Below are 24,098 nucleotides of genomic sequence, written 5' to 3' on the forward strand. Positions count from 1 at the left end.
CACGGGAAGGCGGGGAGAAAAGTGAGAAAAGTCGGTAAAATGTTCAAAAATCACACCCGGGTTCGAGGTTGAGACTCATGTGGGACTCGAACCTGGGGAGGTATTTTGAACATTTTTGGGACTTTTGCCGACTATTCCAACTTTTATCCCCCCTCCTCGTGGGACTGGGCTGGGTGTGTTATGGACATTTTGTGCGGCGGGACTTGTGGGACTCAAACCTGGGTAGGTATTTTGAACATTTTTGGGGACTTTTGACGCCTTTTCTCACTTTTGCGTTTTGGACATTTTTTGCATCCCGGGACTTGTGCGGCCGGCGGCAGGACTCGTGGGACTGGAACTCGGGGAAGTATTTTGGACATAATTGGGACTTTTGACCATTTTGGCCGCCTTTTCCCTTCTTCTTCCCCGCCTTCCTGTGCACCATTGCTGGGTGTGTTTTGGACATTTGGACAAAATTAGTTTTAAGCAGGTTTGACTCAATATAGGTCATCAAATCATTTAGGACCAAAACACTTAAAACAAGTAAAACACAACTTTTATCCCCCCTCCCCGTGGGACTGGACTGGGTGTGTTATGGACATTTTGTGCGGCGGGACTTGTGGGACTCGAACCTGGGTAGGTATTTTGAACATTTTTGGGGACTTTTGACGACTTTTCTCACTTTTGCGTTTTGGACATTTTTTGCGGCGGCGGGACTCGTGGGACTGTAACCCGGGGAAGTATTTTGGACATAATTGGGACTTTTGACCATTTTGGCTGCCTTTTCCCTTCTTCTTCCCCGCCTTCCTGCGCACCATTGCTGGGTGTGTTTTGGACATTTGGCCGAAAATAGTTTCAAGCATGTTTTACTCAATATAGGTCATCAAATCTCAGCAACAAGCTGTAATATCTTACTGAGATCATTTAGGACCAAAACCCTTAAAACAAGTAAAACACTCTAACATAAAATTTGCTTAGTGAGAAGAATTATCTTATCAGACAGAAAATAAGCAAATATCACCCTTATTTGAGATATTTAATCTTACTTAGATTTCAGTTTTTGAAGTGTAGAAAACAACAGGAAACATTTTGCTGTTATCTGGAATGTGGAAAACATTGCGTTTTTGTCTTGAAGGTCTCAAGTTTGTTTTCCTTCTCCCGGAGCTGCCGTGGAGGTTTCTGGAAAGGTCAGACTCGAAAAAGCAGCTATTCCTTCTGAGCTCTTTGACAGGAAGTCACCTGTCACAGTGAGTCCGGCCTCTGGAGAGCGTGGTTCACAACGGGGGAGGGAGCCGCTCTCACGGGTGTTGCACGTTTGAGTCTGACTGTAAAGTTAGTTCAAGGAGTACGGCGGTGATTCTTAAAATGTACGTGGCCATGTTTAGCTTGAAACCAATACAGGCATGTGTGGAACTTGAGACACTCGGGGACGCAATGGCCAGCGTGTTCATCTGGAGACCGAGCGTTGTAAGACACGGCGTGGAAATCACGTAAGTGGGACTCTTTTGTGGTGGAAATGCGTGCAAAAATTTGCCAGGAAAGCACGGCGACGTTAATGCTTGGTGTCACTCACGCTGTCAGAAAGCGGTCCCTGAAGCAGCTGGGAATGTAATACAACCAGGAAATTACTCATCCGCCAAGAATTTGTTGGCTTGTTTTTGTCCTGCGCAGCCCAATTAGACGATTTCCCCCCTGCATCTGCTTGCTTGTTGTCCACTGCGTGGTCCATGGGAAATGGCACTCTGAGTTTCAATGCAAAACTTGGGAGACAAACATTTTTTTTTGCAGCAAATCTAAGAGTGCTCCTGTTGTGTAGAGGAAGTTGACACATTGGCATAACCTTGTTTGCAAACTGGGGTCCAAACCTGTGTAGTCCCGGTACCAAAATGTACTAACCCCGTTTCCATATGAGTTGGGAAATTGTGTTAGATGTAAATATAAACGGAATACAATGATTTGCAAATCCTTTCCAACCCATATTCAGTTGAATGCACTACAAAGACAACATATTTGATGTTCAAACTGATAAACAATCATTAACTTTAGAATTTGATGCCAGCAACACGTGACAAAGAAGTTGGGAAAGGTGGCAATAAATACTGATAAAGTTGAGGAATGCTCATCAAACACTTATTTGGAACATCCCACAGGTGAACAGGCAAATTGGGAACAGGTGGGTGCCATGATTGGGTATAAAAGTAGATGCCATGAAATGCTCAGTCATTCACAAACAAGGATGGGGCGAGGGTCACCGCTTTGTCAACACATGCGTGAGCAAATTGTTGAACAGTTTAAGAAAAACCTTTCTCAACCAGCTATTGCAAGGAATTGAGGGATTTCACCATCTACGGTCCGTAATATCATCAAAGGGTTCAGAGAATCTGGAGAAATCACTGCACGTAAGCAGCTAAGCCCGTGACCTTCGATCCCTCAGGCTGTACTGCTACAACAAGCGACATCAGTGTGTAAAGGATATCACCACATGGACTCAGGAACACTTCAGAAACCCACTGTCTATAACTACAGTTGGTCGCTACATCTGTAAGTGCAAGTTAAAACTCTCCTATGCAAGGACAAAAACCGTTTATCAACAACACCCAGAAACGCTGTCGGCTTCGCTGGGCCTGAGCTCATCTAAGATGGACTGATACAAAGAGGAAAAGTGTTCTGTGGTCTGACGAGTCCACATTTCAAATTGTTTTTGGAAACTGTGGACGTCGTGTCCTCCGGACCAAAAAGGAAAAGAACCATCCGGATTGTTATAGGCGCAAAGTTGAAAAGCCAGCATCTGTGATGGTATGGGGGTGTATTAGTGCCCAAGACATGGGTAACTTACACATCTGTGAAGGCGCCATTAATGCTGAAAGGTACATACAGGTTTTGGAGCAACATATGTTGCCATCCAAGCAACGTTACCATGGACGCCCCTGCTTATTTCAGCAAGACAATGCCAAGCCACGTGTTACATCAATGTGGCTTCATAGTAAAAGAGTGCGGGTACTAGACTGGCCTGCCAACAGTCTCTCATTGAAAATGTGTGGCGCATTATGAAGCCTAAAATAGCACAACGGAGACCCCCGGACTGTTGAACAACTTAAGCTGTACATCAAGCAAGAATGGGAAAGAATTCCACTTGAGAAGCTTCAAAAATGTGTCTCCTCAGTTCCCAAACGTTTACTGAGTGTTGTTAAAAGGAAAGGCCATGTAACACAGTGGTGAACATGCCCTTTCCCAACTACTTTGGCACGTGTTGAAGCCATGGAATTCTAAGTTAATTATTATTTGCAAAAAAAAATAAAGTTTATGAGTTTGAACATCAAATATGTTGTCTTTGTAGCATATTCAACTGAATATGGGTTGAAAATGATTTGCAAATCATTGTATTCTGTTTATATTTACATCTAACACAATTTCCCAACTCATATGGAAACAGGGTTCGTATTTCGATTAGAGATGTCAGATTAACGGCTTTTTTGACGATATCCGATATTCCGATATGGTCCAACTCTTAATCACCGATTCCGATTTCAACCGATACCGATATATACAGTCGTGGAATTAACACATTATTATGCCTAATTTTGTTGTGATGCCCCGCTGGATGCATTAAACAATGTAACAAGGTTTTCCAAAATAAATCAACTCAAGTTATGTAAAAAAATGGCCAACATGGCACTGCCATATTTATTATTGAAGTCACAAAGTGCATTCTTTTTTTTAACATGCCTCAAAACAGCAGCTTGGAATTTGGGACGTGCTGTTCTGTTGTGTTTATGTTGTGTTACGGTGCGGGTGTTCTCCCGAATTGTGTTTGTCATTCTTGTTTGGTGTGGGTTCAAAGTGTGGCGCATATTTGTGACAGTGTTAAAGTTGTTTATACGGCCACCCTCAGTGTGACCTGTATGGCTGTTGACCACACTTGTGTGTGTGAAAAGCCGTAGATATTATGTGATTGGGCCGGCACGCAAAGGCAGTGCCTTTAAGGCACGCCCCCAATATTGTTGTCTGTGTGGAAATCGGGAGAAATTCGGGAGAATAGTTGCCCCGGGAGATTTTCGGGAGGGGCACTGAAAGTCGGGAGTCTCCCGAGAAAATCGGGAGGGTTGGCAAGTATGACTGGGAGACGCAACTGCTCTGTACTTCTACCTACGTCTGTGTACCACTCCGTACAGCGGCATTTTAAAAAGTCATAAATTTTACATTTTTTGGTGGCCATGTTGACAGGAGAGTCAGGTGACTAGTTGTGTTTGGTGGCCATGTTGACAGGAGAGTCAGGTGACTAGTTGTGTTTGGTGGCCATGTTGACAGGAGAGAAACGTGACTAGTTGTGTTTGGTGGCCATGTTGACAGGAGAGAAACGTGACTGGTTGTGTTTGGTGGCCATGTTGACAGGAGAGTCAGGTGACTAGTTGTGTTTGGTGGCCATGTTGACAGGAGAGAAACGTGACTAGTTGTGTTTGGTGGCCATGTTGGCAGGAGAGTCAGGTGACTAGTTGTGTTTGGTGGCCATGTTGGCAGGAGAGTCAGGTGACTAGTTGTGTTTGGTGGCCATGTTGACAGGAGAGTCAGGTGACTAGTTGTGTTTGGTGGCCATGTTGACAGGAGAGTCAGGTGACTAGTTGTGTTTGGTGGCCATGTTGACAGGAGAGTCAGGTGACTAGTTGTGTTTGGTGGCAATGTTGACAGGAGAGCATCGTGACTAGTTGTGTTTGGTGGCAATGTTGACAGGAGAGCATCGTGACTAGTTGTGTTTGGTGGCTTGTTGGCAGGAGAGTCAGGTGACTAGTTGTGTTTGGTAGCCATGTTGGCAGGAGAGTCAGGTGACTAGTTGTGTTTGGTGGCCATGTTGGCAGAAAAGTCAGGTGACTAGTTGTGTTTGGTGGCCATGTTGACAGGAGAGAAACGTGACTAGTTGTGTTTGGTGGCCATGTTGACAGGAGAGAAACGTGACTAGTTGTGTTTGGTGGCCATGTTGACAGGAGAGTCAGGTGACTAGTTGTGTTTGGTGGCCATGTTGACAGGAGAGTCAGGTGATAGTTGTTTTTGGTGGCCATGTTCGCAGGAGAGTCAGGTGACTAGTTGTGTTTGGTGGCCATGTTGACAGAAGAGTCAGGTGACTAGTTGTGTTTGGTAGCCATGTTGGCAGGAGAGTCAGGTGACTAGTTGTGTTTGGTGGCCATGTTGGCAGGAGAGTCAGGTGACTAGTTGTGTTTGGTGGCCATGTTGGCAGGAGAGTCAGGTGACTAGTTGTGTTTGGTGGCCATGTTGACAGGAGAGTCAGGTGACTAGTTGTGTTTGGTGGCCATGTTGGCAGGAGAGTCATGTGACTAGTTGTGTTTGGTGGCCATGTTGACAGGAGAGAAACGTGACTAGTTGTTTTTGGTGGCCATGTTGGCAGGAGAGTCAGAGGACTAGTTGTGTTTGGTGGCCATGTTGGCAAGAGAGTCAAGTGAGTAGTTGTGTTTGGTGGCCATGTTGGCAGGAGAGTCAGAGGACTAGTTGTGTTTGGTGGCCATGTTGGCAAGAGAGTCAAGTGAGTAGTTGTGTTTGGTGGCCATGTTGGCAGGAGAGTCAGAGGACTAGTTGTGTTTGGTGGCCATGTTGGCAAGAGAGTCAAGTGAGTAGTTGTGTTTGGTGGCCATGTTGACAGGAGAGAAACGTGACTAGTTGTGTTTGGTGGCCATGTTGACAGGAGAGAAACGTGACTAGTTGTGTTTGGTGGCCATGTTGACAGGAGAGAAACGTGACTGGTTGTGTTTGGTGGCCATGTTGACAGGAGAGTCAGGTGACTAGTTGTGTTTGGTGGCCATGTTGACAGGAGAGAAACGTGACTAGTTGTGTTTGGTGGCCATGTTGGCAGGAGAGTCAGGTGACTAGTTGTGTTTGGTGGCCATGTTGGCAGGAGAGTCAGGTGACTAGTTGTGTTTGGTGGCCATGTTGACAGGAGAGTCAGGTGACTAGTTGTGTTTGGTGGCCATGTTGACAGGAGAGTCAGGTGACTAGTTGTGTTTGGTGGCCATGTTGACAGGAGAGTCAGGTGACTAGTTGTGTTTGGTGGCAATGTTGACAGGAGAGCATCGTGACTAGTTGTGTTTGGTGGCAATGTTGACAGGAGAGCATCGTGACTAGTTGTGTTTGGTGGCTTGTTGGCAGGAGAGTCAGGTGACTAGTTGTGTTTGGTAGCCATGTTGGCAGGAGAGTCAGGTGACTAGTTGTGTTTGGTGGCCATGTTGGCAGAAAAGTCAGGTGACTAGTTGTGTTTGGTGGCCATGTTGACAGGAGAGAAACGTGACTAGTTGTGTTTGGTGGCCATGTTGACAGGAGAGAAACGTGACTAGTTGTGTTTGGTGGCCATGTTGACAGGAGAGTCAGGTGACTAGTTGTGTTTGGTGACCATGTTGACAGGAGAGTCAGGTGATAGTTGTTTTTGGTGGCCATGTTCGCAGGAGAGTCAGGTGACTAGTTGTGTTTGGTGGCCATGTTGACAGAAGAGTCAGGTGACTAGTTGTGTTTGGTAGCCATGTTGGCAGGAGAGTCAGGTGACTAGTTGTGTTTGGTGGCCATGTTGGCAGGAGAGTCAGGTGACTAGTTGTGTTTGGTGGCCATGTTGGCAGGAGAGTCAGGTGACTAGTTGTGTTTGGTGGCCATGTTGACAGGAGAGTCAGGTGACTAGTTGTGTTTGGTGGCCATGTTGGCAGGAGAGTCATGTGACTAGTTGTGTTTGGTGGCCATGTTGGCAGGAGAGTTAAGTGACTAGTTGTGTTTGGTGGCCATGTTGACAGGAGAGAAACGTGACTAGTTGTTTTTGGTGGCCATGTTGGCAGGAGAGTCAGAGGACTAGTTGTGTTTGGTGGCCATGTTGGCAAGAGAGTCAAGTGAGTAGTTGTGTTTGGTGGCCATGTTGGCAGGAGAGTCAGAGGACTAGTTGTGTTTGGTGGCCATGTTGGCAAGAGAGTCAAGTGAGTAGTTGTGTTTGGTGGCCATGTTGGCAGGAGAGTCAGAGGACTAGTTGTGTTTGGTGGCCATGTTGGCAAGAGAGTCAAGTGAGTAGTTGTGTTTGGTGGCCATGTTGACAGGAGAGAAACGTGACTGGTTGTGTTTGGTGGCCATGTTGACAGGAGAGTCAAGTGACTAGTTGTGTTTGGTGGCCATGTTGACAGGAGAGAAACGTGACTAGTTGTGTTTGGTGGCCATGTTGGCAAGAGAGTCAGGTGACTAGTTGTGTTTGGTGGCCATGTTGGCAGGAAAGTCAGGTGACTAGTTGTGTTTGGTGACCATGTTGACTGGAGAGAAACGTGACTAGTTGTGTTTGGTGGCCATGTTGGCAGGAGAGTCAGGTGACTAGTTGTGTTTGGTGGCCATGTTGACAGGAGAGTCAGGTGACTAGTTGTGTTTGGTGGCCATGTTGACAGGAGAGTCAGGTGACTAGTTGTGTTTGGTGGCCATGTTGACAGGAGAGAAACGTGACTAGTTGTGTTTGGTGGCCATGTTGACAGGAGAGAAACGTGACTAGTTGTGTTTGGTGGCCATGTTGGCAGGAGAGTCAGGTGACTAGTTGTGTTTGGTGGCCATGTTGACAGGAGAGTCAGGTGACTAGTTGTGTTTGGTGGCCATGTTGACAGGAGAGAAACGTGACTAGTTGTGTTTGGTGGCCATGTTGACAGGAGAGAAACGTGACTAGTTGTGTTTGGTGGCCATGTTGGCAGGAGAGTCAGGTGACTAGTTGTGTTTGGTGGCCATGTTGGCAGGAGAGTCAGGTGACTAGTTGTGTTTGGTGGCCATGTTGACAGGAGAGTCAGGTGACTAGTTGTGTTTGGTGGCCATGTTGACAGGAGAGTCAGGTGACTAGTTGTGTTTGGTGGCCATGTTGACAGGAGAGTCAGGTGACTAGTTGTGTTTGGTGGCAATGTTGACAGGAGAGCATCGTGACTAGTTGTGTTTGGTGGCAATGTTGACAGGAGAGCATCGTGACTAGTTGTGTTTGGTGGCTTGTTGGCAGGAGAGTCAGGTGACTAGTTGTGTTTGGTAGCCATGTTGGCAGGAGAGTCAGGTGACTAGTTGTGTTTGGTGGCCATGTTGGCAGAAAAGTCAGGTGACTAGTTGTGTTTGGTGGCCATGTTGACAGGAGAGAAACGTGACTAGTTGTGTTTGGTGGCCATGTTGACAGGAGAGAAACGTGACTAGTTGTGTTTGGTGGCCATGTTGACAGGAGAGTCAGGTGACTAGTTGTGTTTGGTGGCCATGTTGACAGGAGAGTCAGGTGATAGTTGTTTTTGGTGGCCATGTTCGCAGGAGAGTCAGGTGACTAGTTGTGTTTGGTGGCCATGTTGACAGAAGAGTCAGGTGACTAGTTGTGTTTGGTAGCCATGTTGGCAGGAGAGTCAGGTGACTAGTTGTGTTTGGTGGCCATGTTGGCAGGAGAGTCAGGTGACTAGTTGTGTTTGGTGGCCATGTTGGCAGGAGAGTCAGGTGACTAGTTGTGTTTGGTGGCCATGTTGACAGGAGAGTCAGGTGACTAGTTGTGTTTGGTGGCCATGTTGACAGGAGAGTCAGGTGACTAGTTGTGTTTGGTGGCCATGTTGGCAGGAGAGTCATGTGACTAGTTGTGTTTGGTGGCCATGTTGGCAGGAGAGTTAAGTGACTAGTTGTGTTTGGTGGCCATGTTGACAGGAGAGAAACGTGACTAGTTGTTTTTGGTGGCCATGTTGGCAGGAGAGTCAGAGGACTAGTTGTGTTTGGTGGCCATGTTGGCAAGAGAGTCAAGTGAGTAGTTGTGTTTGGTGGCCATGTTGGCAGGAGAGTCAGAGGACTAGTTGTGTTTGGTGGCCATGTTGGCAAGAGAGTCAAGTGAGTAGTTGTGTTTGGTGGCCATGTTGGCAGGAGAGTCAGAGGACTAGTTGTGTTTGGTGGCCATGTTGGCAAGAGAGTCAAGTGAGTAGTTGTGTTTGGTGGCCATGTTGACAGGAGAGAAACGTGACTAGTTGTGTTTGGTGGCCATGTTGACAGGAGAGAAACGTGACTAGTTGTGTTTGGTGGCCATGTTGACAGGAGAGAAACGTGACTGGTTGTGTTTGGTGGCCATGTTGACAGGAGAGTCAGGTGACTAGTTGTGTTTGGTGGCCATGTTGACAGGAGAGAAACGTGACTAGTTGTGTTTGGTGGCCATGTTGGCAGGAGAGTCAGGTGACTAGTTGTGTTTGGTGGCCATGTTGGCAGGAGAGTCAGGTGACTAGTTGTGTTTGGTGGCCATGTTGACAGGAGAGTCAGGTGACTAGTTGTGTTTGGTGGCCATGTTGACAGGAGAGTCAGGTGACTAGTTGTGTTTGGTGGCCATGTTGACAGGAGAGTCAGGTGACTAGTTGTGTTTGGTGGCAATGTTGACAGGAGAGCATCGTGACTAGTTGTGTTTGGTGGCAATGTTGACAGGAGAGCATCGTGACTAGTTGTGTTTGGTGGCTTGTTGGCAGGAGAGTCAGGTGACTAGTTGTGTTTGGTAGCCATGTTGGCAGGAGAGTCAGGTGACTAGTTGTGTTTGGTGGCCATGTTGGCAGAAAAGTCAGGTGACTAGTTGTGTTTGGTGGCCATGTTGACAGGAGAGAAACGTGACTAGTTGTGTTTGGTGGCCATGTTGACAGGAGAGAAACGTGACTAGTTGTGTTTGGTGGCCATGTTGACAGGAGAGTCAGGTGACTAGTTGTGTTTGGTGACCATGTTGACAGGAGAGTCAGGTGATAGTTGTTTTTGGTGGCCATGTTCGCAGGAGAGTCAGGTGACTAGTTGTGTTTGGTGGCCATGTTGACAGAAGAGTCAGGTGACTAGTTGTGTTTGGTAGCCATGTTGGCAGGAGAGTCAGGTGACTAGTTGTGTTTGGTGGCCATGTTGGCAGGAGAGTCAGGTGACTAGTTGTGTTTGGTGGCCATGTTGGCAGGAGAGTCAGGTGACTAGTTGTGTTTGGTGGCCATGTTGACAGGAGAGTCAGGTGACTAGTTGTGTTTGGTGGCCATGTTGGCAGGAGAGTCATGTGACTAGTTGTGTTTGGTGGCCATGTTGGCAGGAGAGTTAAGTGACTAGTTGTGTTTGGTGGCCATGTTGACAGGAGAGAAACGTGACTAGTTGTTTTTGGTGGCCATGTTGGCAGGAGAGTCAGAGGACTAGTTGTGTTTGGTGGCCATGTTGGCAAGAGAGTCAAGTGAGTAGTTGTGTTTGGTGGCCATGTTGGCAGGAGAGTCAGAGGACTAGTTGTGTTTGGTGGCCATGTTGGCAAGAGAGTCAAGTGAGTAGTTGTGTTTGGTGGCCATGTTGGCAGGAGAGTCAGAGGACTAGTTGTGTTTGGTGGCCATGTTGGCAAGAGAGTCAAGTGAGTAGTTGTGTTTGGTGGCCATGTTGACAGGAGAGAAACGTGACTGGTTGTGTTTGGTGGCCATGTTGACAGGAGAGTCAAGTGACTAGTTGTGTTTGGTGGCCATGTTGACAGGAGAGAAACGTGACTAGTTGTGTTTGGTGGCCATGTTGGCAAGAGAGTCAGGTGACTAGTTGTGTTTGGTGGCCATGTTGGCAGGAAAGTCAGGTGACTAGTTGTGTTTGGTGACCATGTTGACTGGAGAGAAACGTGACTAGTTGTGTTTGGTGGCCATGTTGGCAGGAGAGTCAGGTGACTAGTTGTGTTTGGTGGCCATGTTGACAGGAGAGTCAGGTGACTAGTTGTGTTTGGTGGCCATGTTGACAGGAGAGTCAGGTGACTAGTTGTGTTTGGTGGCCATGTTGACAGGAGAGAAACGTGACTAGTTGTGTTTGGTGGCCATGTTGACAGGAGAGAAACGTGACTAGTTGTGTTTGGTGGCCATGTTGGCAGGAGAGTCAGGTGACTAGTTGTGTTTGGTGGCCATGTTGACAGGAGAGTCAGGTGACTAGTTGTGTTTGGTGGCCATGTTGACAGGAGAGAAACGTGACTAGTTGTGTTTGGTGGCCATGTTGACAGGAGAGAAACGTGACTAGTTGTGTTTGGTGGCCATGTTGGCAGGAGAGTCAGGTGACTAGTTGTGTTTGGTGGCCATGTTGGCAGGAGAGTCAGGTGACTAGTTGTGTTTGGTGGCCATGTTGACAGGAGAGTCAGGTGACTAGTTGTGTTTGGTGGCCATGTTGACAGGAGAGTCAGGTGACTAGTTGTGTTTGGTGGCCATGTTGACAGGAGAGTCAGGTGACTAGTTGTGTTTGGTGGCAATGTTGACAGGAGAGCATCGTGACTAGTTGTGTTTGGTGGCAATGTTGACAGGAGAGCATCGTGACTAGTTGTGTTTGGTGGCTTGTTGGCAGGAGAGTCAGGTGACTAGTTGTGTTTGGTAGCCATGTTGGCAGGAGAGTCAGGTGACTAGTTGTGTTTGGTGGCCATGTTGGCAGAAAAGTCAGGTGACTAGTTGTGTTTGGTGGCCATGTTGACAGGAGAGAAACGTGACTAGTTGTGTTTGGTGGCCATGTTGACAGGAGAGAAACGTGACTAGTTGTGTTTGGTGGCCATGTTGACAGGAGAGTCAGGTGACTAGTTGTGTTTGGTGGCCATGTTGACAGGAGAGTCAGGTGATAGTTGTTTTTGGTGGCCATGTTCGCAGGAGAGTCAGGTGACTAGTTGTGTTTGGTGGCCATGTTGACAGAAGAGTCAGGTGACTAGTTGTGTTTGGTAGCCATGTTGGCAGGAGAGTCAGGTGACTAGTTGTGTTTGGTGGCCATGTTGGCAGGAGAGTCAGGTGACTAGTTGTGTTTGGTGGCCATGTTGGCAGGAGAGTCAGGTGACTAGTTGTGTTTGGTGGCCATGTTGACAGGAGAGTCAGGTGACTAGTTGTGTTTGGTGGCCATGTTGGCAGGAGAGTCATGTGACTAGTTGTGTTTGGTGGCCATGTTGGCAGGAGAGTTAAGTGACTAGTTGTGTTTGGTGGCCATGTTGACAGGAGAGAAACGTGACTAGTTGTTTTTGGTGGCCATGTTGGCAGGAGAGTCAGAGGACTAGTTGTGTTTGGTGGCCATGTTGGCAAGAGAGTCAAGTGAGTAGTTGTGTTTGGTGGCCATGTTGGCAGGAGAGTCAGAGGACTAGTTGTGTTTGGTGGCCATGTTGGCAAGAGAGTCAAGTGAGTAGTTGTGTTTGGTGGCCATGTTGGCAGGAGAGTCAGAGGACTAGTTGTGTTTGGTGGCCATGTTGGCAAGAGAGTCAAGTGAGTAGTTGTGTTTGGTGGCCATGTTGACAGGAGAGAAACGTGACTAGTTGTGTTTGGTGGCCATGTTGACAGGAGAGAAACGTGACTAGTTGTGTTTGGTGGCCATGTTGACAGGAGAGAAACGTGACTGGTTGTGTTTGGTGGCCATGTTGACAGGAGAGTCAGGTGACTAGTTGTGTTTGGTGGCCATGTTGACAGGAGAGAAACGTGACTAGTTGTGTTTGGTGGCCATGTTGGCAGGAGAGTCAGGTGACTAGTTGTGTTTGGTGGCCATGTTGGCAGGAGAGTCAGGTGACTAGTTGTGTTTGGTGGCCATGTTGACAGGAGAGTCAGGTGACTAGTTGTGTTTGGTGGCCATGTTGACAGGAGAGTCAGGTGACTAGTTGTGTTTGGTGGCCATGTTGACAGGAGAGTCAGGTGACTAGTTGTGTTTGGTGGCAATGTTGACAGGAGAGCATCGTGACTAGTTGTGTTTGGTGGCAATGTTGACAGGAGAGCATCGTGACTAGTTGTGTTTGGTGGCTTGTTGGCAGGAGAGTCAGGTGACTAGTTGTGTTTGGTAGCCATGTTGGCAGGAGAGTCAGGTGACTAGTTGTGTTTGGTGGCCATGTTGGCAGAAAAGTCAGGTGACTAGTTGTGTTTGGTGGCCATGTTGACAGGAGAGAAACGTGACTAGTTGTGTTTGGTGGCCATGTTGACAGGAGAGAAACGTGACTAGTTGTGTTTGGTGGCCATGTTGACAGGAGAGTCAGGTGACTAGTTGTGTTTGGTGACCATGTTGACAGGAGAGTCAGGTGATAGTTGTTTTTGGTGGCCATGTTCGCAGGAGAGTCAGGTGACTAGTTGTGTTTGGTGGCCATGTTGACAGAAGAGTCAGGTGACTAGTTGTGTTTGGTAGCCATGTTGGCAGGAGAGTCAGGTGACTAGTTGTGTTTGGTGGCCATGTTGGCAGGAGAGTCAGGTGACTAGTTGTGTTTGGTGGCCATGTTGGCAGGAGAGTCAGGTGACTAGTTGTGTTTGGTGGCCATGTTGACAGGAGAGTCAGGTGACTAGTTGTGTTTGGTGGCCATGTTGGCAGGAGAGTCATGTGACTAGTTGTGTTTGGTGGCCATGTTGGCAGGAGAGTTAAGTGACTAGTTGTGTTTGGTGGCCATGTTGACAGGAGAGAAACGTGACTAGTTGTTTTTGGTGGCCATGTTGGCAGGAGAGTCAGAGGACTAGTTGTGTTTGGTGGCCATGTTGGCAAGAGAGTCAAGTGAGTAGTTGTGTTTGGTGGCCATGTTGGCAGGAGAGTCAGAGGACTAGTTGTGTTTGGTGGCCATGTTGGCAAGAGAGTCAAGTGAGTAGTTGTGTTTGGTGGCCATGTTGGCAGGAGAGTCAGAGGACTAGTTGTGTTTGGTGGCCATGTTGGCAAGAGAGTCAAGTGAGTAGTTGTGTTTGGTGGCCATGTTGACAGGAGAGAAACGTGACTGGTTGTGTTTGGTGGCCATGTTGACAGGAGAGTCAAGTGACTAGTTGTGTTTGGTGGCCATGTTGACAGGAGAGAAACGTGACTAGTTGTGTTTGGTGGCCATGTTGGCAAGAGAGTCAGGTGACTAGTTGTGTTTGGTGGCCATGTTGGCAGGAAAGTCAGGTGACTAGTTGTGTTTGGTGACCATGTTGACTGGAGAGAAACGTGACTAGTTGTGTTTGGTGGCCATGTTGGCAGGAGAGTCAGGTGACTAGTTGTGTTTGGTGGCCATGTTGACAGGAGAGTCAGGTGACTAGTTGTGTTTGGTGGCCATGTTGACAGGAGAGAAACGTGACTAGTTGTGTTTGGTGGCCATGTTGACAGGAGAGTCAGGTGACTAGTTGTGTTTGGTGGCCATGTTGACAGGAGAGTCAGGTGACTAGTTGTGTTTGGTGGCCATGTTGGCAGGAGAGTCAGGTGACTAGTTGTGTTTGGTGGCCATGTTGGCAGGTGACTAGTTGTGTTTGGTGGCCATGTTGACAGGAGAGAAACGTGATTAGTTGTGTTTGGTGGCCATGTTGATGAATGAATATACCATGTTTGCTTCCAACGTTTATAGTTTACTACACATTTGACTTACACAAATATTGAACGATACAACACAAAATTTATGGGTTGAAAATAAAAACTGGTATAACGCATCTGCCATGGTTTTTACATCTATAATTCGCCATAATATTGTAAAAACCTCCACATTTTACAGTATTTGGAATGAACTCATTAGATTTATGTTGTCCTAGAGTCTTTAGTGGATCAGATATTGCCCCTTCCTGGGTGGTTGGACTGCTGACATCAGATGTGTAAGTGGGACCGTATTGACAGTCAAAGTTGTATCAGATGTGAGAGATGATATTAGATGTGTAAGTGGGACAGTCAGGGTTGCTAAGAATCAAAGGCTCATAGAAGATTCCATAGGAACTGCTTGGGGTCATGTTTGACCCTGAGAGAAGATTGGCACATATTGCAGACATTGAACATCAGAGGCAGAAATCGTAAAGTGCAGCACATTTGGTGATTATAAGGAAAAGGGTGGTGTTGAGTACCATACTTCCCATACCATTACTATGACACAGATGGAGATTTATAGGAAATGGTTTTTACGGTATTAAGCGCTGTTCTGGTTAAAATCAATTTTTAAGTCTACTAGTCCGAGCATTTAGAGACCTGAAACGTCTGCCTGATGGCAATAATTCAGGGTGTTGGTGACCTGGGTGGGACAGATCCCAGACAGAAGACTTAGACATAGACCAACTTTATTGATCCACAAGGGAAATTGTTTCACATAGTAGCTCAGTTACAAAGGAAAGGAAAAAGGTAAAACAAAAGGTATAAAGTAGACTAAAATAGTACCATAGTAGCTGTCATGATCCGTAGTCCGGATCATGTTTTTGTTATGTTCTGTTCATTTTGGACTCATTTAGTTCCTGTTTGTGCACCTCCAGTGTTTGTTACCTTGGCTACTTGTGATTTTCACCTGCCTCTGGTGTTCGGTACGCGCACCTGTTTCCAATCGGTCAGTCAGCCTGGCGTCATTGTTTGCCTCATGCCTTGCCAAGTAAGTCTTGTTTGTTCCATGCCATAGTTTATGCTAGTTGTTCGCTTCATGCCTATGTCTTGTTTATTTCATGCCACGGTTTCGTGAGGTTCCATGTCTATAGTTCCATGTTTCCTGCGCTAAGTCTTTGCCTCAGCTTCAAGTGCGAACGGCACGTCTTTTCCTTCGACTAGTTTTCTGTTTTTGGTGCTGTTTTGACTTCTCAAGAATAAACCATGCTCCTACATGCAAGTCCTGTCCGTAGTGATCCATTTGCCTTCCTGGTGTCAAGACTTGGTCCTTGGGGTTTGTTTTTCCGGAAGGCAACGGAAAGTTGGCTCGGGCGAGACGGGAATGTGAGTACATGATTTTATTTAACACTATCAACAAAGAACACAATGGCGGAGGTAAAAAACTTGGCTAATGAAAACAAAAGACTTGCACAAAGGCAAAAAACTATGAACAAGAAACAAAAACTTACTTGGCATGGAACTGTGAACATGGCATGAAGAAGAGTGATCATAAAGTGTGATGTTTCCAGGCAGACTAACTGAAAACAATGGAATAAAGGGGAACATTATCACCAGACCTATGTAAGCGTCAATATATACCTTGATATTGCAGAAAAAAGACCATATATTTTTTTAACCGATTTCCGAACTCTAAATGGGTGAATTATGGCGAATTAAACGCCTTTCTAATATTTGCTCTCGGAGCGATGACGTCACAACGTGACGTCACATCAGGAAGCAATCCGCCATTTTCTCAAACACCGAGTCAAATCAGCTCTGTTATTTTCCGTTTTTTTCGACTGTTTTCCGTACTTTGGAGACATCATGCCTCATCGGTGTGTTGTCGGAGGGTGTAACAACACGAACAGGGACGGATTCAAGTTGCACCAGTGGCCCAAAGATGCGAAAGTGGCAAGAAATTGGACGTTTGTTCCGCACACTTTACCGACGAAAGCTATGCTACGACAGAGATGGCAAGAATGTGTGGATATCCTGCGACACTCAAAGCAGATGCATTTCCAACGATAAAGTCAAAGAAATCTGCCGCCAGACCCCCATTGAATCTGCCGGAGTGTGTGAGCAATTCAGGGACAAAGAACCTCGGTAGCACGGCAAGCAATGGCGGCAGTTTGTTCCCGCAGACGAGCGAGCTAAACCCCCTGGATGTCTTGGCTCACACCGTCCCTTATGCCACCGAAGGTGATCAAGAGAAGAATATCGACCCTAGCTTCCCTGGCCTGCTGATGAGCGGATGAGGGTATGTCTACAGAATATATTAATTGATGAAAATTGGGCTGTCTGCACTCTCAAAGTGCATGTTGTTGCCAAATGTATTTCATATGCTGTAAACCTAGTTCATAGTTGTTAGTTTCCTTTAATGCCAAACAAACACATACCAATCGTTGGTTAGAAGGCGATCGCCAAATTCGTCCTCGCTTTCTCCCGTGTCGCTGGCTGTCGTGTCGTTTTCGTCGGTTTCGCTTGCATACGGTTCAAACCGATATGGCTCAATAGCTTCAGTTTCTTCTTCAATTTCGTTTTCGCTACCTGCCTCCACACTACAACCATCCGTTTCAATACATGCGTAATCTGTTGAATCGCTTAAGCCGCTGAAATCCGAGTCTGAATCCGAGCTAATGTCGCTATAGCTTGCTGGTCTTTCTGCCATGTTTGTTTGTGTTGGCATCACTATGTGACGTCACAGGAAAATGGACGGGTGTATTTAACGGTGGTTAAAATCAGGCACTTTGAAGCTTTTTTTAAGGATATTGCGTGATGGGTAAAATTTTGAAAAAAACTTTGAAAAATAAAATAAGCCACTGGGAACTGATTTTTAATGGTTTTAACCCTTCTGAAATTGTGATAATGTTCCCCTTTAAATAATAAAGACATGATTGACAACAGTCAGAGGTGGGTAGTAACGCGCTACATTTACTCCGTTACATCTACTTGAGTAACTTTTGGGATAAATTGTACTTCTAAGAGTAGTTTTAATGCAACATACTTTTACTTTTACTTGAGTATATTTATAGAGAAGAAACGCTACTTTTACTCCGCTACTTTTATCTACATTCAGCTAGCTACTTGCTACTAATTTTTATCGATCTGTTAATGCACGCTTTGTTTGTTTTGGTCTGTCAGACAGACCTTCATAGTGCCTGCGTTTCAACAAATACAGTCACTGGTGACGTTCACTCCGTTCCACCAATCAGATGCAGTCATTGGTGACGTTGGACCAATCAAACAGAGCCAGGGGTCACATGACCTGACTTAAACAAGTTGAAAAACGTATTCGGGTCTTACCATTTAGTGGTCAATTGTACGGAATATGTACTGTACTGTGCAATCTACTAATAAAAGTTTCAATCAATCAATCAAAAATGTGAAGGAAAAAAGACCTTTTTTTATTTCAACCGTACTTCCCGTCAAAAGCCTAAAGACTGACTGCACAGTTCCTGTCTTCACAATAAAAGTGCCGCTCCATCGCGCCTGCGCTTTCAAAATAAGAGTCTCCGAAAGCCAGCGCAAACAAGCTAGCAAGCTACGGAGTTTGCCGCCAATGTATTTCTTGTAAAGTGTATAAAAACGAATATGGAAGCTGGACAAATAAGATGCCAAAAACCAACCACTTTCATGTGGTATTAGACAGAAAGGAAGACTTTTTTTCCTCTTCCATTCGAAAATGTGGACGTTATCATCACTACTGTCTGATTACAATCAATGCAAGTCATCAGAATCAGGTAATACACCAACTTATATTCTTGTCTTCATGAAAGAAAGGAATCTATATGTGTTAAACATGCATGTATATTCATTAAAACACCTTTAACATGTAAACAAAAACGGCAAAATAAATAAATATAAATGATATACTGTATATATCAATGTATGTATATATATATATACATATATATATATATATATATATATATATATATATATATATATATATATATATATATATATATATATATATATATATATATATATATATATATATATGATATGTGTGTGTATGTTACTCAGTTACTCAGTACTTGAGTAGTTTTTTCACAACATACTCAATACTTTTACTCAAGTAAATATTTGGGTGACTACTCCTTACTTTTACTTGAGTATTAAATCTCTAAAGTAACAGTACTCTTACTTGAGTACAAATTCTGGCTAGTCTACCCACCTCTGACAACAGGTGTGTGAGATCGAACGTGAAAACAGGTGCAACTAATCGGTCGTCATGGTAACAAAACAAGGGAGTGAACAACCAGGAACTAAAAAAAAGGGTCCAAAAAACAAACAGCACATGGCCAAACAAAAACATGATCAACATAGACATGACACCTGGGAGAACGACCAGAAAAACCATGTCCATGTCTTGACAGTAGCAATATAAAATATACCATATATGTCGCACATGTTTTATGAGGAATACCTGGAATATGAAAATATTCCAATAGTTGTAAAGATTTTGAGATTATGAAGAATACGCATTGATTCAGTTAGAGATGCTACCTCAGTAGAAACATTTAAGTCCCATCTCAAAACTCATTTGTATACTCTAGCCTTTGAATAGCCCCCCTTTTTTAGACCAGTTGATCTGCCGTTTCTTTTCTTTTCTCCTCTGCTCCCCCCTATCCCTTGTGGAAGGGGAGACACACAGATCCGGTGGCCATGGATGGGGTGCTGGCTGTCCGGGGTCGGGACCCGGGGTGGACCGCTCGCCTGTATATCGGTTGGGAACATCTCTGCGCTGCTGACCCGTCTCCGCTCGGGATGGTTTCCTGCTGACCCCACTGTGGACTGGACTCTTACTGTTATGCTGGATCCACTATGGACTGGACTCTCACAATATTATGTTAGACCCACTCGACATCCATTGCATTCGGTCTCCCTAGAGGGGTGGGGTTACCCACATATGCGGTCCTCTCCCAGGTTTCTCATAGTCATTCACATCGACGTCCCACTGGGGTGAGTTTTTCCTTGCCCTTATGTGGGCTATACCGAGGATGTCGTTGTGGCTTGTGCAGCCCTTTGAGACACTTGTGATTTAGGGCTATATAAATAAACATTGATTGATTGATTGATTGATTTTAAATGAGTTCATTTCTGACCCCACTCGTGGAAGTATTAGTAGGTTGTCCATCTAAGGGTTAACCATCAGCCTATTGATAGACCTCACCCTTCATCAATCCACAACTTACTTAGTCACATGTGTGTTGTGTGTGACTAAAGCTGCACATGTAGCTGAGGTCACTGTGTTTTTATCTCCAGGACCCGCAGAGAGCAAGAAGATCAACATGCAAAGTGTTGTTTTGCCGAGCCCAATGACTACGTGTTGACAGCGTTCATGATACAGCGGGTAGGTTCTTCCCTGGCCAGCATTAACACCCTGCATCTGTCATCCTGTTTACATTTTTAGTGTTTCTTTGTGCTTCAAATGTTTACCTAATGGCTATGACCAGGGAGTCCCGCCATAACAGGGGCGAGACTATGGCCCAGGCACGTCGTAAAAATGAAACAGTGCTTATTCGTAGATGCAGATATCTTTGAGTAGCTGGCTAAATTGTGAATTTGACGGTAAACATGCACCAACGGTAAGTCTGGCTTGATTCGTGGCTCCTCAAACCATTCTGTCTTTAAGGAAAACAAAACCCGACCATGTTTCATTCCAGGTCTTTTCAGCATTCTCTGCGGTCCGGTAAAGGAGGACGGGGATCATCAAGAAACATGTTCTTCGTGGCCGGGGCCAGGAACACAGCGTCAGGCGGCGGGGATGAAAGGCGGTGAGGAACGACGCCAGGGTTGTTTTAATAATATCAATCCACCTCATATGTTCTGTTATGGCATCATCAGATCGATTTATAAGAAATTCCGCGAGGTAGACATACTGGACAAAAAGAAGACGGTGACGGCTCTCAAGCCTGGCGAAGATCGAGCTATTTTCCTGGGTCTTGGAATGATCCTGTCTTCTGTCATGATGTACTTTGTGCTTGGGATCACCATATTACGTTCGTACGCGGAAAGGTAAGGCTCCGAATTATGTTATACTTTTCAGATGCGGTAGTACCTCAACTTAATTGGTTCACCACGTTTGTATCTCAAATCAATGTCCAATCGTAGGATCAGATGTTTTGGGCAACTCTTACGAGGTTCACTGTAGCGTTTCCTACGCCAACTAAGGGCGGGGATGCTTATAACTCCATTTTTTCACTGCAACTTAAAGCAGTGTTTCCTAACCATATGACCGGGAGACGGGGCCCATTGCTGTAGGGCAGGGGTGTCCAAACTTTTTCCACCGAGGGCCATTTTTAAATTTTTCATTTTCAAACCATAACAAAATATATGGATTTTTTTATATATTTACCTTTAGGGGTCCCGGGGACCATAAAGGGTCTCAGTCATTAAAATGTTAAAAATAAGTCAGATTTTTTTTATTTATTATTATTTAACGCTTACAGTAAATCTCTATATCAACTTCAAGTTGATATCAAGTAATAAAAATAAAAATAAATGTTTTATGGCTTTTCTGTCAAAAACAACTTAGTTTTTTTTATAGTAAAACTGAAATATGCAGTATTTAGTAATTAGAGCCCTAAAAGATAAATTTTGCAGGACACCATTGCATACTTGCCAACCCTCCCGAAATTTCCGGGAGACTCCCAAAATTCAGCGCCTCTCCCAAAAACCTCCCGGGACAAATTTTCTCCCGAAAATCTCCCGAAATTCAGGCGGACTCAGGTCCTCCACAATATAAAAAAAGCGTACCTGCCCAATCACGTTATAACTATAGAATGATGGAGGGCGAGTTCTTGGTTTCTTATGTGGGTTTATTGTTAGGCAGTTTCATTAACGTCCTCCCAGCGTGGCAACAACACACAACAACAGCAGTCACTTTTTTTGTATACCGTAAAGCAGTTCGTCTGCCGTAAACAGCAATGTTGTGACATTTGATGTAAGCACTTTTGTGCGTGCCACACAGCAATGCATCATTAGAGAGGGTGTTCAGCATTGTTCGAAAAATAGTGACAGAGAATAGAACAAGGATGGACAATTCAACCCTTAACTCAACAATGAGTAGACGAGTGTTATGTGTGTGTATATGTGTAAATAAATTAACACTGAAATTCAAGTATTTATTTTATTATATATATATATATATATATATATACATACATATATATATATATATATATATATATATATATATATATATATATAAAATAAAATAAATATATATATATAGCTAGAATTCACTGAATGTCAAGTATTTCTTATATATATATATATATATATATATATAATAAAATATATATATATATATATATATATATATAATAAAATAAATATATATATATATATATATATATATATATATATATATATAGCTAGAATTCACTGAACGTCAAGTATTTCTTATATATATATATATATATATATATATATATATATATATATATATATATATATATATATATATATATATATATATATATATATATATATATATATATATATATGAAATACTTGACTTGGTGAATTCTAGCTGTAAATATACTCCTCCCCTTTTAGCCACGTCCCCAACCACGCCCCCGTCCCACCCCGACCACGCCCACCCCCAGCCCCTCACCTCCCGAAATCGGAGGTCTCAAGGTTGGCAAGTATGCCATTGATTTTAATTCTTTCATATTTTTGAGTAATCAAAGTGAAAAGATAAATAAAAAATCACTAAATATATTTGGGATCCAAAAGGTCCCCCACTCATAAAGTGATAAATTTTTATTAGGTTTTTCTTTTACTTTCAACACTTAAGTTACGAGATCAACTTCAGATACATCTGTCGATTTTATGCTGGAACTATTATTTTGTTTGTTTTATGCGCTTTTGTCAAAGAAAACTTTGATGTTTTTATATGGCTACTACACAATATATGCAATATTTACCACATAAAACATTTTAAAGTGAAATATTTGAAGTAATTGGAGCCCTGAAAATAATTCATTATAACATGGATTTTTTGTCATAATTTTTTTTTTTGAGCAATGGCAAAAAAAGAAAAATAAAGAAAGACAAAAGAAAAGAAAACAGCCTGCATGGCAGCTTTTGTGTCAACATTGCAACTTTTTCTCATTAGATTTCACCTCATTCCACTTTTTTTAATGTCCATGACACTCCTATGCAATACAGAACACAGTAGGAGCGGGAAGAACTGTAAGGGGGAGCACACAAGAGGTATGGAATCATATCACGCATTGGATTAGGAATAAGAGATTGGACATTATCGACCAACACCCAACAGGATTATGTGACAACTGCAATGAGGTAGAGTCCGTGGAACATGCAATCATTCATTGTGGGAAGTATTTTTTTATTTTTACAATAGTATTTCCAGAATGTGTGGCGGGGCCGGTAATGGCCCCCGGGCCGCACTTTGGACACCACTGCTGTAGGGCCTCCAAAAAATATCTGTTTGTCAGCTGTTGTGCGTTTGGGTCACAGCGGTACGCAGTTGTAATACACTTTTCCACCACTTGTGGCAGTAATGACAAAGTCTGGCGCTAAAGTCATATTCAAGTTTTTTTTAGCGCAAAAATTAGGGCTAAAATGGTGTAGCTGTATTTTCATTTGCACTGCATGTTAATAATAATAATGATAAAAATGTTTTAATAATAATAATACATTTAATTCATAAACGCCTCTCAAAAAACCCAAGGACACTTTAGATAAATCAAGTGAAAAAGTGCAATATATTTATCTGTACAGTAATCTATTTATTTATTTGTACATATTTATATATATATATTTATTTATTTTATATATATATAATATATATATTATTTATATATATTTATTATTTATATATGCACCTTATTGCTTTTTTTTATCCTGCACTACCATGAGCTTATGTAATGAATTTTCATCATATCTGTGCTGTAAAGTTCAAATTTGAATGACAATAAAAAGGAAGTCTAAGTCTAAGTCTAAGTCTAGTCTAAATAAACATATTATTTATTATTTTAGTTTATTTATTTTAGTACAACATAGATTTATGCACAGTACAGGCCAAAAGTTTGGACGAACCTTCTCCTCGTTCAATGTGTTTTCTTTATTTTCATGACTATTTACATTGTAGATTGTCACTGAAGGCATCAAAACTATGAAATAACATGTGGAGTTATGTACTCAACAAAAATAGTTGAAATAACTGAAAACATGTTTTATATTCTAGTTTCTCCAAAATAGCCACCCTTTTACTGCTTTGCACACTCTTGGCATTCTCTCGATGAGCTTCAAGAGGGAGTCACCTGAAGTGGTTTTCACTGATTTTATACAAGTAAATCTGATTCGAGGCAATCTTGTACAGTACAGACCTAAAGTTTGGGCACACTTTCTCATTTCAATGCGTTTTCTTTATTTTCATGACTATTTACTTTTTGGATTGTCACTGAAGGCATCAAAACTATGACACCTGTGAAGTAAAAAAAACATTTCAGCTCATGGAGAGAATGCCAAGAGTGTGCAAAGCAGTAATCAGAGCAAAGGGGGGGCTATTTTGAAGAAACTAGAATATAAAACATGTTTTCAGTTATTTCACCTTTTTTGTTAAGTACATCAGTGACAGTCTAAAATTTGAATAGTCATGAAAATAAAGAAAACGCATTAAATGAGAAGGTGTGTCCTGTAAATCTATTTTCCGTCAGTTATTTATGAGTCTCTTCGTATGCAGAATATTTGGTAAGTACCGTATTTTTCGGACTATAAATCGCAGTTTTTTTGATAGTTTGGCCAGGCTCCAGTGCGACTTATATATGTTTTTTTTCCTTCTTTATTATGCATTTTTGGCAGGTGCGACTTATACTCCA

At 43.7% G+C, this 24,098-nt stretch overlaps 1 protein-coding gene across 1 annotated transcript in view; it reads left to right on the forward strand.

Annotated features, from left to right (window-relative positions):
- Window positions 1-1,354: 1,354 nt before the first annotated feature.
- kcnmb2a (potassium large conductance calcium-activated channel, subfamily M, beta member 2a) overlaps window positions 1,355-24,098 on the forward strand; it is a 28,206-nt gene continuing 5,462 nt past the window's right edge. Inside the window, exons 1-4 of the mRNA XM_061928923.1 lie at window positions 1,355-1,469; window positions 19,510-19,597; window positions 19,911-20,021; window positions 20,092-20,262. Of these exons, the coding sequence (XP_061784907.1) occupies window positions 19,966-20,021; window positions 20,092-20,262 (227 nt within the window). The 5' untranslated portion in view covers window positions 1,355-1,469; window positions 19,510-19,597; window positions 19,911-19,965. The remainder of the gene's footprint in view (window positions 1,470-19,509; window positions 19,598-19,910; window positions 20,022-20,091; window positions 20,263-24,098) is intronic.

This window comes from Nerophis lumbriciformis, linkage group LG33 (genome assembly GCF_033978685.3).
Source record: "Nerophis lumbriciformis linkage group LG33, RoL_Nlum_v2.1, whole genome shotgun sequence".
Lineage (NCBI taxonomy): Eukaryota > Metazoa > Chordata > Actinopteri > Syngnathiformes > Syngnathidae > Nerophis > Nerophis lumbriciformis.